A 12,612-nucleotide genomic window follows, 5' to 3' on the forward strand; every position below is an offset into this window, starting at 1 on the left:
TACTAACTGCCTGATGAGTTAGTTGAAACTGAACCCGAACACAATAACTGTTAATTGATTGAAAAATCTCCTTCCTTCTCCCAAGGCAATAGAAATAAAAACAAAAATAAACAAATGGGACCTAATCAAACTTACAAGCTTTTGCAAAGCAATGAAAACCATAAACAAAACAAAAAGACAACCTACAGAATGGGAGAAAATATTTGCAAATGATGCAACCGACAAGGGCTAAATTTCCAAAATATACAAACAGCGCATACAACTCAACAGCAAAAAAACAAACAACCCTATCCAAAAATGGGCAGAAGACCTAAATAGACATTTCTCCAAAGAAGAAATACAGATGGCCAATAGGCACATGAAAATATGCTCAACATCACTAATTATTAGAGAAATGCAAATCAAAACAACAATGAAGTACCACCTCACATGAGTCAGAATGGCCATCATTAAAAAGTCTACAAATAACAAATGCGGGAGAGGGTGTGGAGAAAAGGGAACCTTCCTACACTGTTACTGGGAATGTAAGTTGGTGCAGCCACTATGAAAACAGTATGGAGGTTCCTCAGAAAACTAAAAATAGAATTACCATATGATCCAGCAATCCTACTCCTGGGCATATATCCAGACAAATCTAGAATTCAGAAAAGATACATGCACCCCTATGTTCATAGCAGCACTATTCACAGTAGCCAAGACATGGAAACAACCTAAATGTCCATTGATAGATGAATGGATAAAGAAGATGTGGTACAGTGGAATACTACTCAGCCATAAAAAAGAACAAAATAATGCCATTTGCAGCAACATGAATGCAACTAGAGATTATCATACTAAGTGAAATAAGTCAGAAAGAGAAAGACAAACACCATATGATATCACTTATATGTGGAATCTAAAAAATGACACAAATGAACCTATCTAGGAAACAGAAAGAGACTCATGGACATAGAGAACAGACTTGTGGTTGCCAAGGGGGAGGGAGGTGGGGGACGAATGGAGTGGGAGGTTGGGGTTAGCAGATGGACGCTTTTATATATAGAATGGATAAACAACAAGGTCTTACCATATAGCACAGAGAACTATATTCAATATCCTCTGATAAAACATAATGCAAAAGAATATTTTTTAAAAAGAATGTATATATATATATGTATAACTGAATCACTTTGCTGTACAGTAGTAATTAACACAACATTATAAATGAACTACACTTCAATTTTAAAAAAAAATCTCCCAGGGACTTTGGTGTCCGGGAGACCTCATTTTCCATCCTGGCTCTGCCATATACTAATTGTGTCTTTCTATGAAAAACTTACTAATGCAGGATACAAGGTTAATAGTAAAAAATCTATTGTATTTTTATACACTAGCAGCAAATAATTAGAAAATAATTTATTTCCATTTTCAATAAAATGACATAAAGTACAAAAACTTCCAAGGAATAGATTTAACCAAAAAAAAAAAAAAAAAAAAATGTGTGAGACTGCCTACACCAAAAAGTACAAAACATTGCTGAAAGGAATTAAGAAACTCTAAATAAATGGAAAAATATACCATGCCCATGGATTAGAACAGGGGTCAGCAAACTATGGCCCAGGGTCCAAATCCAGCCTGCTGCCTATTTTTGTAAATAAGATTTTATTGAGACAAAGTCATGCTCATTTATTTGTATATTATCTATAGTTGCTTTCATGCTACAGTGACATAGTTGAGTAGCTATGAGAGAGACCACACTGCTTGCAAAACCAAAAATATTTGCTATCTGGTTTTTTAATAGAAAAAAACTTGGCCAGAACTTTTTTTTTTTTTTTTTTTTTTAATTATTTGCTAGAGAGACTTTTCAATATGCAAGTGTGTTTCTTCCGAGAATTGCCCCAATGTGATCTCAAGAGTCCATGTTAACTCCTTTTCTGGAAACTTCCTTTTCTTAGTTGTTGTATTCTTGAAGAGCCTGGGCCATGAAGAGTTTGCCTAAGTTTTGAGCAGTGAACTCCTTGATGTTCTGGCAGTAAGTGTTAATCTGGCCTGCAATGAGCAGAGAATCCATCCTGGCAGGGGGTTGATGTGGTTTGAAGAGTTTGGACAGATCCTCCTCGGGGAGCGGGGGTTCTCCTCGACTCTGGCGCTGCATATTCTCCTGCTGGCGACGCTGCTGATACTGATGTTTCTGCTGCTGCTGTTTACTCGTGTTCCTCATGTATGTGTTATATTTAACTATATCTTGGCTCATTTCATCCACTCTGTCCATCAGCAACTGGAGGGTCTTCCCCAAATGACTGCTGCTAGCAAGACTGAGCAATTCATGTTTATCTGCTACAGCTGACTTCTTCTCAAGCTCCCACATTAGGACGTTGATCAGATGTGAATTTTTAATTACAATCGGCACTTCTTCAAACATGTGCTCAAAGGTGGTATTTCCCTTTTTCAATGCTTCGGGAGAAAAATCCTTCTCTTTACAAACTTCCATCAGTTTAGGAGTCAGTCTGTATGCCTTTAGTGAGAGAGACCCTTGGGCAGTTTTTATGGGATCGTAAATGAGAACGACAGATTCTTCAATGGCATGCTGGTAACTGAACTGAGAATCCAGAAGCGCCCGGGTGAGGAACGAGCCGTAGTATGTGGACTGGTACCAGCCCACGTGGAGATGGTCGATGTTTACGTGGCGAAGGCTCCGCATCATTTCCATCTGATATTGGACTTCATCAAAGTCAGCATCATCTTCAGTGTGCTGGGGGAAAGGAAAGCAGTTGGTAATTTCAAGCCGATCTTCTACAACAAGGCCCAAAAGCACTCCTTGAACCACCTCAGTTCCCTGTCCTTTTTCTTGGTAATGTTTGATAATCTTTAATACCACCAAGCCATCTATCTGCACTTGCTTCACGGCTGAATCTCCGGACCCCCCTTTGCCTTTGCCTTTCCCTGCAGCGCGGGTGGTGGAGCTGGAAGAGGTGGCCGCAGACCCGGTGCCTTCTTTGCGGGACGCCATCTTTCCAGCCGGACAGGAAAAAAGAGCTTGGCCAGAACTTTTTTATTAAAAAAGCCAGCCGCGGGCTTCCCTGGTGGCGCAGTGGTTGAGAATCTGCCTGCCAATGCAGGGGACACGGGTTCGAGCCCTGGTCTGGGAAGATCCCACGTGCCGCGGAGCGACTGGGCCCGTGAGCCACAATTGCTGAGCCTGCGTGTCTGGAGCCTGTGCTCCGCAACGGGAGAGGCAGCGATGGTGAGAGGCCCGCGCACTGCGATGAAGGGTGGCCCCCGCTTGCCGCAACTGGAGAAAGCCCTCGCACAGAAACGAAGACCCATACAGCCATAAATAAATAAATTAATTTAAAAAAAAAAAAAAAGCCAGCCCCTGGCTTAGAAGACTTGATATTGGCCGAGTCGGCTGGCATATGGGATCTTAGTTCCCCGACCAGGGATCAAACCTGCAGTGCCTGCAGTGAAAGTGCGGGGAAGTCCCAGAAGACTCAGTATTTTTAAGATTCAATTCTAAACTACTTGATCTATAGATTTAAAACAGTCCCCATTGGATACTGAAATCTCTCTGGGCATTAGTAGCTGTAACTGGTTTTTTGTTGGGATTAAGGATAATGGGTGGTGAGTGTTCAGCACCACATCTAACACACAGTAAGTATCCAGTAAATCTAAGCTTTGTCACTACATGTACCAAAGTAGAAGTAACAAGAAAAAATGTAATTTTTTAAGATTCCTTTTTTTCTTCCAGTTTTATTGAGATATAATTGACATACAGCACTGTATAAGTTTAAGGTGCACAGCATAATGCTTTGACTTACATACATCATGAAATTATTACCACAATAAGTTTCATGAACATCCATCATCTCGTATAGATACAAAATTAAAAAAATAGAAAAAAATATATTTTTCCTTGTGATGAGAACTCGGGGCTTACTCTAACAACTTTCATATATAACATACAGCAGTGTTAATTATATTTAACATGTACCTTACATCCCTAGTACTTATTTATCTTATAACTAGAAGTTTGTATCTTTTGACTGCCTTCCTCCAGTTCCCCCTCCATCCACCCCATCCCCCACCTCTGGTAACCACAAATCTGATCTCTTTTTCTATAAGTTTGTTTGTTTGTCTGTTTGTTGAGTATAATTGACTATCAACACTATGTTAGTTTCCTGTTATACGGCAGAGTGATATTTCTCTACAATTAAAAATGACCACCATCGTAAGTCTAGTTATAATATGTCACCATACAAAGATATTACATAGTCATTAATTATATTCCCCACTTTGTACATTTTGTACTCGTGACATTTATTTTTCACCTGGAAGTTTGTACCTCTTAATCTCCCTCACCTATTCAAAATGTATTTTCTTAAAGAAAAGAATTATCCATATACCACCCCCTCTGAATTCTTTCATTTCTGGAAATATAGAAAGTAGTAATCTCAAGGAACCCAACAACAATGGTTTCTTGTTATTATTCACATCTCATTTTCACACATCAAGGAATCAATAGTGGATGAACAAGAGAGTAACAAAGAAGAAAATGTCCATCTGACAAGATTTCTCCGTGTCCTGGCCAACTTTCTCATCATCTGCTGTTTGTGTGGAAGTGGGTACCTCATTTACTTTGTGGTGAAACGATCCCAAGAATTCTCCAAAATGCAGAACGTCAGCTGGTATGAAAGAAATGAGGTGAGGAGGGCATCTCTGCTGAAGTGAATATTTCAGGAAAATACTGAAATTACCCTGGTTCCCATGCCATTCAGCTGAATTATTGAATTCTGGACTATAGGACTAATTTTAAAAAGTGAAATTACATCGCTTATAAATCAGTTGTCTAGTAATGCATGGGTGTGATTCTGGGCTTCCTTTTCTATTCCATTGGTGTATTTGTCTATTCTTGCACTAATAACACACTGATAAACTATGGCTTTATTGTACGTCTTGATATCTGATAGAGTGAGTTCTCTCATCAAGATCCACAATAACACACATTAAGGTTTTATTGCGCTTGCATTGAATCCATAAATCTCTCTTGGGAATTTGACATCTGTGGTAGTTGGCAAATTCTTCCCATCCTTGTATCCACATTTTTTTGCAATGTGATTTTCTAGCTCCTCCCATGAAGAGGTGGAATCTGTTTCCCATCCCTTGCCTTAGTCAGTGAAACAGTAGCAACGATGATACAAGCAGACTTGAAAAGTGCTTGTATTTTGGAACTTGTTCTCTTGGGAACCTGAGACCTCCACCATGTGAATGATGCCCAGCTAGCCTCCTAAATGATGAGCGGCACATGGCCCAATTATCTCATCACCTTAGGTGACAGCAGATCCACCACCAGATGTGTGAATGAAGCTGACCCCAAAGGCCACACCCTGCACCACATCCCTCTATTGTTGTTTCCGTTCTGTGATCTGAGTTTCTGGTCTTCCATGCTCCTGAGAGGAGGTGATTCTTACCTAGCTCACAACTTTTACAGAACACAAAGCACTGTCCCATATGTTAATTCATTTACTTCTCAAAAATAGTTTGCTATTTTTATCAATGCTAATAGCAGCAATCGTGATGACAACCAGTCACAGAGCAATTAGGACCTGTGGAACACACACTGACTGCTCAGGGCTTATTGGTGCCTTCGCCAGGGTCATACAGCAAGTTGTGGAGACCCCAGGGCATTTCCAGAGGCAGAGGAGGGGGCAAAAAGGAGATGGAGATGCATGGCCCTGGGGGTGCAGAGATGGTGGAGAAGCAAGTGATATTGACGACAAAACTAACCCAGCTCTCCCAATTTCTCAGGTAGAAATTGTGATGTCCCTGCTTGGGATGTTTTGTCCCCCTCTGTTTGAAACCATTGCTGCCCTGGAGAATTACCACCCACGCATTGGACTGAAGTGGCAGCTGGGGCGCATCTTTGCACTCTTCCTGGGAAACCTCTACACATTTCTTTTGGCCCTGATGGATGACGTCCACCTGAAGGTAAAGACCACAAACATCCCCCCAATTCCTAGTGCCCACCAAATTTCTTTTTTAAATATAATAATTTCCTTGTGCATAATTTATATTAATTTAAAAATTTTTGGAAAGGTCAGAAAAGTAAAATGAAGAAAAATATCACCAGATTCCTATGACCCAATTGTTAACATTTTGCTTCAGTTCTTTACTGTCTTTTTCTTAGGCTTTTTCACATCATCTGCATGTCATTTGGTACCCTTAATATTTTATCTGCAGGCTTTCCCGTATTGTTTCTTAGCTGCCATAAATGTTTACCAGCCCAGTATGCGTCCACTGAGATGATAAGTCATGGTTGAGTTAACCTTTCATCACTGCTCACCAGATGGTTATGGCGTACTCACCAAGCCAGGCCCTGGGGGTACAGCAGAGAGCAAGACACACTCCTGTTACAGGGGAGACAGACTCATTCATCGAAGCATGCTGGGGCAGGTGCTTCAGTGGGAGCAAGCCCAGGGCAGCGTGGCAGTGCACAGGAGGGGCTGCAAACCCCGCCATGGGGGATCTTAGCGGACCTTGGAAAAAGCAGAGGGAACAGCTCATGCACACAGGGAACTATGAGTTAGCTGAACGATAGAGTGCAGGGGAAGAAGTGAAAAATGAAATTGGGAGAAGGGCCAGATTATGATGTTCCTCTTCCCCACACCTCCCTCCTCATGAACTTTTTCCTGAGGTTAACAGGAAGCTACTGGAAGTTTCTCAGCATGGAAGTGACTGGATCTGACCCTTACCTACTCTCCACCTTCATTTCTTGCTTCCCTCCTACCCTAGTAAACTCCTTCACCCTCCTGAGCCTCACATTTCCTCCACGGGGCAAAATTCTCTCTTGCCTCTCTCTCCACCCTTCTCCCCACGTTTGACTAGTTGACTAATCCTCCTGCGGTTTGGCTCAGATGTCACTGCCTCCAGGAAGGGCCCTGTTGTCTGATGTGGATTTCCTCAGTCCCCAAAGAAAACTTCCCACAGCTCTTATCACTCTGGTCTGTAATTGTCTGTTCATCTCTGTCACTTACTAGACAGTGAACTTTCTGAGGAAAGCTCTGTTCACTCCTGTGTCGCTCCTGTTCACTCTTGTGTCACCATTGCCTTATATGCCCAGGATAGACCCTGAATAAATTAATCTCTGCCTTACATGCCCAGAATAGACCCTGAATAAATTAATCTCAAAAGAAGAATGAATAACTGAATGGATGGATGGATGGACAAATGGATGAATGGACAGATGAATAATAACAGAGAAGAAAACTTCCTGGAAAAGACCCAAGGACTTTAGCCAGTTGCCCCCCTCTCCTCTATAGATTGAAAGGCTGGGGAGGGCATTTCTGGAGAGACCTGTTGAGGGGCAGGGCAGGGCATAGATGGTAGGGTTGTGGCATATGCTGGCTCTATTTGTTGTTCCTGTGGAAACATGGGACCTTCCCTGGCTCCTTCCAACCCCACATCTCCATCTTCCATTCTAGCTTTCTAACGAAGAGACAATAAAGAACATCACCCACTGGACTCTGTTTCACTACTACAACTCCTCGGGTTGGAACGAGAGCATCCCCCGGCCACCCCTGCGCCCTGCAGATGTGCCCCGGGGTTCTTGCTGGGAGACAGCTGTGGGCATTGTGAGTAGTTACGCTCTCCCGAAAAGGTGATCCCTGTTCTCAGTTCTTCGTTATCCCTTCTTGAGGTTTCCATTTTTAAGCCACCAAAATGTCAAGCTAGCATTTCTTAGGAAAGTCCATCTTTTCACGTTACCTTTTTTTCAGTGTCCCACATATTTCTCTCTGTGCTTCATCTAGCAGTCTAATACCACTTGGATTTATTTAGAGTTTTACTGCAGATTTCACTGAAAGCCTGAGGTTCTCCACCTGGAAATCATGAATACAACTCCTAAAAGTTGTATACAAGATTTTGTGTGTATATGCATCTGTGCATTTTTCTGTAAAGAGAATTAAAGGTTTTCATTAGAATGTCAAAAATTAACAACTACCATTTCCCCTTATCCACTTTCGCTACTGTTCCTGTAGTTTACACAGTGTGGACTTCAAAGGCTAGTGTTCTTTGCCTTCCTAGGCAGAAACTTGAAGTATTCACAGGTAACACAGGGATCAGCTGCCTTCTCTTCCTCAACTCCATCTCTTTGCATGGGGTTTCTATTCACCTGCCACCCCTGAAGAATCCATGCCCATAGAGCATTGGACAACAGTGTTTTTTTTTTTTTTTTTTTTTTTTAAATTATTTATTTATTTATTTATTTATTTTTGGCTGTGTTGGGTCTTCGTTTCTGTGTGAGGGCTTTCTCTAGTTGCGGCGAGCGGGGGCCGCTCTTCATCGCGGTGCGCGGGCCTCTCACTATCGCGGCCTCTCTTGTTGCGGAGCACAGGCTCCAGACGCGCAGGCTCAGTAGTTGTGGCTCACGGGCCTCGTTGCTCCGCGGCATGTGGGATCTTCCCAGAACAGGGCTCGAACCCGTGTCCCCTGCATTGGCAGGCAGATTCTCAACCAATGCGCCACCAGGGAAGCCCCGACAACAGTGTTTTTAACTGAGGTTGATGAAGTCCCATGGAGGAGAGGATTATATCACACACTTCATCAAACACTGCCTACAAGTCCACCAGCAGATATTTTCCTGAGGCAGGGTTTCCTTTCCACGGGGTCCTGGGGGCTTTTTCTCCCTGCTTCCTTCACAGAAGGCTCAGACTCATGACTTCTCATCTCCTCCAGTCTAAATTCCCCCATTCTCTTCAAATCGTCCTCATCTTTAATGTGTAGAGCAACCACATTTCTAAACCCATCACAGTGTGTAACAGAGAACGCCTTCAAGTTAGTAAAACCTACCCTCTTTAGAAGACAAAAGAGAGTTCGTTACCTACATGATTCCTTTGGAATATTCTGCTATAGAATTTCTCTTTTCCTTCCTCACATCCTTGGAAGGCATCTCTCTTGCCCTCCTCCCTGAATGCCCATCACTGATTAAAACTTGTTTCCTGCTGAGTTTGTTGATAATGATGTGTTTGAGGCGTTATGTCCTGCTCACCTATGTCCACCACCACCACCTTCACCCCAGGCCCCAGAGCATCACCTTGCATAGACGTAGAGACCTGATACAAGTCAGCTTGTGTTTTACTTAAGAGTAATAGTCTGAATTCTTGTTAAGGAAAAACCCTGAAAACTCATCAGCCGTTCATCCAGCAAGCATTTATTAATCATCTTGGAAGATACAAAAATGAATAGAGCAGACCCTATGTCCCCTGGGAACTCCAAGTCTATTAGATGTCTTAAAGATTGTGACGAAGTCGGGTAGATCTTTCCAACTTTTCAAAAAAAATTAATAAATTATATGTACTCTACACATCAAAGAAAACTTTGTTCCTTTGCTTTTGGCTCTTCTTCTGTGTGCCTCTGTGAAAAACCTACATTATTTTCTCTACATACCCCCCCCAAAAAAAAAATCCGATTAGCAGGGGGTGAAGAAAACCAGCTGCTGTCCCCAGGGACAATGGTCAGATTCAGTCTTAGCTGGGGCAGCTGGCACTTCAGAGCAGGTGGGGGAAGCAAGGAGTGAGCCTTCAGATCCCACATCTATGCAATAGTGCTGATAACTACCAAATACTGGGTATTGCCAACTGCCAGGCAATTTGCATACATAATCACTAACTTTCCCAGTAACCCTGCAAGGTTAATGTTATCAACTTCAAAAGGTTCAGAGACTATTCCAAAGCAATAAATTAGTAACTTGTAGAGCTGGAACCTATAGTAAGCATTTTTCAAAGCATGGGGTCTTTTATCTGCACCACCATTCTGCCACCATTAATCAGAGGGTCACAGAGAAGAATACGAGTGGGTGGGGGAGCGTTGGCATGGCTGCAGTCAGTTGGGAGAAGCAGGCATGGTCAAACCCTGACCATCCCCTTTCTCTATGTTCCTCCTTGCAGGAATTCATGAGGCTGACAGTGTCGGACATGCTGGTAACGTGTATCACCATCCTGCTGGGGGACTTCCTGCGGGCTTGTTTTGTCCGGTTCATGAACTACTGCTGGTGCTGGGACCTAGAGGCTGGATTTGTAGGTCACCACTTCATGGGCGTTGTGCAGAAAGGCGTTCCAATCATCCTCTCTGATATAGTCAGATGCATTCTGTACATTTCTTTAGACGCTTAATGACAGTCTCTACTCTGTGAAGTAATATTTAATTTTTTCTAAGCAGGACACAAAATCCAATAGATAAAAAGTTTTTTTAATATTTTCAAATGTTAAATTTTAAATTCCCAAGGTTTAACCCTCCTATATTTGGATTCTGCATGTTTCTTCCTTTAATCCACGCTCACCTGACTTTCCTTCTCTCTCTCCTCACTTAGTTTTCCTCCTTCTCTCATTCTTGTCACTTTTTATCTCCATTTCTGTAAGACAAATTGGGAAGCAGGTTTAAGCTGGCCTCACAAAGACCCCGACTCCCTAATACTCACACACTTTATGTTCTTTCAAACAGTTGACAAATTTCCAAAACTCTGAAAATCAGAGTCAGGTTGAAAATCTGCATCTGGCTGAGGTGGTTCCTTTCCATGAAGAAGATGAGAGCGGGGCTTCCCTGCTGGCGCAGTGGTTAAGAATCCTCCTACCAATGCAGGGGATACGGGTTCGATCCCTGGTCCGGGAAGATCCCACATGCCGCGGAGCAACTAAGCCCGTGCACCACAACTACTGAGCCTGCGCTCTAGAGCCCACAAGCCACAACTACTGAAGCCTGTGCGCCTAGAGCCCGTGCTCCGTAACAAGAGAAGCCACCACAATGAGAAGCCCGCGCACTGCAACGAAGAGTAGCCCCTGCTTGCCACAACTAGAGAGAAAGCCCACGTGCAGCAACAAAGACCCAACGCAGCCAAAAATTAATTAATTAATTAATTTTAAAAAATGATGAGAAGGAGAAAGAATTGGAGGAGAGATTTATTTATTTTGTTTTTAAAGCTTTCTTTACATTTGACTCATTTAATTATTTGCATTTTGTTATTTATTTCATTTACTCCTTGCTTATAATTTCAAGTTACATTTCTGATTAGAACATTGATAAAACGTTCTCTTGGGGCCTCCCAAGGACACACTGTCAGCCTGCAGGCCATAAAAGGTAAAAATTCTCTCTCTGTTTTTTTTTTTTAGTTAGGCTATGCTGCACAGTTTGCGGGATCTTTATTTCCCGACCAGGGATTGAACCCAGACCCCTGCGGTGGAAGTGTGGAGTCCTAACCACTGCACTGCCATGGAATTCCCAAAAAATTCTCATTATTTTAATTGGAGATGACATTGAAGAAAGTTTCAAGTTTGAGAACTTCAAAACTCTTTTTTAAAAGTTGAAAACATGTTAAAGAAATAGAACTCTGAATCTAAGGTTCCTCTCTGGTCACCAGAGCAGGCTCTTTGGGGTGGAGTGGCTTGGTCAGTTGACTGGTAGTGGGGTCTGGCTGACACGACCTAACAGACGTTCTCTCTCTCCTCTCTCTCTCTCTCCCTCGAGCCCTCATATGCTGAGTTTGATATTAGTGGAAATGTGCTTGGTTTGATCTTCAACCAAGGAATGATCTGGTGAGTTATCCATTTCCTCTGGTGATCACCTCATCTGGGGAGTCAAAAAAGCTGGAATCCCAGACTTTGCCTCTCAACCAACTAGAGAGAGGCTGGACAAATCATCTGGCCTCTCTGAGCTCCCTTCTTTCACTTGAGCAGGACTAGAGGAGAACCAGGACAGTGTCTGGCCTACCCACTTGCTACGATATACGTAGAGAGGGGAGAGAAGAGCTAGGGAGAGAGAAGGAGAAAAGGAAGAGGGAGGAGAGAGGGAAGAAGGAAAAAAGGAAAAAGTAGGGTGGGAAAGAAAGAAGAGAAGGAAAGGGAGGGAGGGAGAAGGAAGGGGAGGAAAGGAAAGAGAGAAGGAGGGAGGGAGATAAATGAACTGAGGAACTTCCCTCTGAGAAGGAGTTAGAGGAGGCTGCCTGACTTCAGCCAAAGGCTTTCAAAAGCTCATAGCAAGCCAATATCCAATTCTTTTAATTTAAGGACTTCAAATACTTTTCTGAGCAGCAATGCTGTTTAATGGAAACCATGGAGAAACAGACAAGAGGCCATGTAATTTGCTCCATGCCTGGCGGTGGGGCAGTGGTAAAATCCTGGCCAGAACCCAAGCCAGGAATGCTCAGAGAGTCCCTGTCCTGAGGAATGGATGGCTATGGCTTGGTGATAAATGTCCTGGTTAAATGGGAGGCCCCTTCCCTTGGGACCTACAGAGAAAGCAACAAGGCCTCCTGCCCCGAGCCCATCAGTCCCGTTTCCTTCTGCCGTCCTTCCCCGGCCTCTCCTGCTGTCGAGCCAACCAGGTGTGCGGTCTCTGCCCTTCCAGGATGGGCTCCTTCTACGCCCCAGGACTGGTGGGCATCAACGTGCTGCGCCTGCTGACCTCCATGTACTTCCAGTGCTGGGCGGTGATGAGCAGCAACGTCCCCCACGAACGAGTGTTCAAAGCCTCCCGATCCAACAACTTCTACATGGGCCTCTTGCTGCTGGTGCTCTTCCTCAGCCTCCTGCCGGTGGCCTACACCGTCATGTCCCTTCCACCCTCCTTTGACTGCGGGCCATTCAG

The 12,612-nt window shown here is 43.3% G+C and overlaps 2 protein-coding genes across 2 annotated transcripts in view; one reads left to right on the plus strand and one right to left on the minus strand.

Annotated features, from left to right (window-relative positions):
* TMC2 (transmembrane channel like 2) overlaps positions 1-12,612 on the plus strand; it is a 70,914-nt gene that overhangs the window by 33,597 nt on the left and 24,705 nt on the right. Inside the window, 6 exon segments of the mRNA XM_061209832.1 lie at positions 4,492-4,680; positions 5,785-5,964; positions 7,458-7,607; positions 9,921-10,049; positions 11,494-11,561; positions 12,373-12,612. Of these exon segments, the coding sequence (XP_061065815.1) occupies positions 4,492-4,680; positions 5,785-5,964; positions 7,458-7,607; positions 9,921-10,049; positions 11,494-11,561; positions 12,373-12,612 (956 nt within the window).
* LOC133103306 (eukaryotic translation initiation factor 3 subunit H-like) lies at positions 1,839-2,991 on the minus strand. The gene has a single exon (XM_061208699.1). The coding sequence runs from the start codon at positions 2,987-2,989 to the stop codon at positions 1,931-1,933; it is 1,059 nt and encodes a 352-aa protein (XP_061064682.1). The 5' UTR covers positions 2,990-2,991; the 3' UTR covers positions 1,839-1,930.

This window comes from Eubalaena glacialis, chromosome 13, assembly GCF_028564815.1.
Source record: "Eubalaena glacialis isolate mEubGla1 chromosome 13, mEubGla1.1.hap2.+ XY, whole genome shotgun sequence".
In the NCBI taxonomy this organism is placed as follows: Eukaryota; Metazoa; Chordata; class Mammalia; order Artiodactyla; family Balaenidae; genus Eubalaena; species Eubalaena glacialis.

What these genes read in the sequence shown, in the direction of transcription:
- LOC133103306 (XM_061208699.1), bottom strand. Translation starts at nt 2,989, where the DNA reads ATGGCGTCCCGCAAAGAAGGCACCGGGTCTGCGGCCACCTCTTCCAGC.